The sequence below is a fragment of the Sinocyclocheilus anshuiensis genome, unplaced genomic scaffold (genome assembly GCF_001515605.1).
Source record: "Sinocyclocheilus anshuiensis isolate Anshui unplaced genomic scaffold, SAMN03320099.WGS_v1.1 scaffold250, whole genome shotgun sequence".
Lineage (NCBI taxonomy): Eukaryota > Metazoa > Chordata > Actinopteri > Cypriniformes > Cyprinidae > Sinocyclocheilus > Sinocyclocheilus anshuiensis.
In genome coordinates, this window is record NW_015547652.1 from 68,623 (window position 1) to 69,913 (window position 1,291).

General features: G+C 35.2%; 1 protein-coding gene across 1 annotated transcript in view; it reads right to left on the bottom strand.

Moving 5' to 3' along the window:
* The window catches only part of LOC107702027 (pyrroline-5-carboxylate reductase 2), a 13,985-nt gene that overhangs the window by 4,089 nt on the left and 8,605 nt on the right, over nucleotides 1-1,291 (bottom strand). Inside the window, 1 exon segment of the mRNA XM_074187063.1 lies at nucleotides 393-634. Within this exon segment, the coding sequence (XP_074043164.1) occupies nucleotides 393-634 (242 nt within the window).

A 1,291-nucleotide genomic window follows, 5' to 3' on the forward strand; every position in this document is an offset into this window, starting at 1 on the left:
TATGCTGCTTTGCTGCTCAAGAAACATTTCTGATTATTATCAATGTTGAAAACAGTTGTGCTTCACAATATTTTTGTGATACACTACTGTTCAATTTTTTTTTTTAAGTAATTAATACTTTTATTCATCAAGGTTGCATTAAATTGATCAAAAGTGACAGTAAACACATATATAATGTTGCAAAAGATTTCTATTTTAAATAAATGCTGTTCTTCTGAACTTTCTATTTACCCCAGCGACTTAAGACTGCTTTTGTGCTGCAGGGTCACGTATAAGAGTCAAGTTTAGAAAAAAAAATCATGAGTCCCAATAAGTTGGAAAATAGCAATAAATTAATTAATCTGATGTCTCTTTATGGTTCGCCCTATTTAGGGTTAAGCAGCTGAGGTCACCTGGTCCGGATGCAGGAGGCCTCCACAGCGTTGATGAGGAGACTCCGGAAGCCTCCGCTCTCCAGAAAGTGCAGTGCGTGGATGGTAGCGCCACCTGGTGAGCAGACGTTGTCCTTCAGCTGTCCCGGGTGCTGCTCCGAGTCCAGAAGCATCTTAGCTGCTCCCTAAGACAGAATAAAGACCACGCTACAGACATGCACCGCACTGGTGATGGACACAGTGCACAAAGAGAGCATACACTTCTGTAATAAATAGGGATGTGACCATATCAAAATTTCACGATGCGGTAATATCGCGATATGAAGCTCACGATACGATATTTACCACAAAAAGAAAAGAATTGGGAAAGAGGAAAGAATTTTTTACATTTTAAAGTTACATTATTCTATCTAATGCACTTTGAGAGTTCAGAATGAAGAGTGAAGAGCCATGTTCTTAACTAAGAAAACTTTAGTTAGAAAAAGTCAGTGAATTGACTTGTAGCTGAACTTTAAAGGAGACTCAGCCCTCTTCTTATTTGTGATCTACTCACACCGGTGAATTTGGAAGCCAAACAAATTAGAATATAATAATAATAATAATGATAATTTTATATTATTAATCCTATGATAATAATAACCATATATTATAAAACAATTGCACTGTAAAATAAATGAAAATGAATGTTTCATAGCTATATTAGCTATATTTTACACTACAGTAGAGAAATAACAATACTTCTTTCCTAATTTCTACACTTGAGAGAGATATTGTGAATTTGAACTGAAATATATTTTAAAAACTACACTTTTTGCCCAGAACACCTATTGTTTCATATCGTCATGTGACTGTGATAATATCGAGACCGTTTTGATATCGTGCTATCACGATATTGAATATCGTTACATCCCTAATATCTG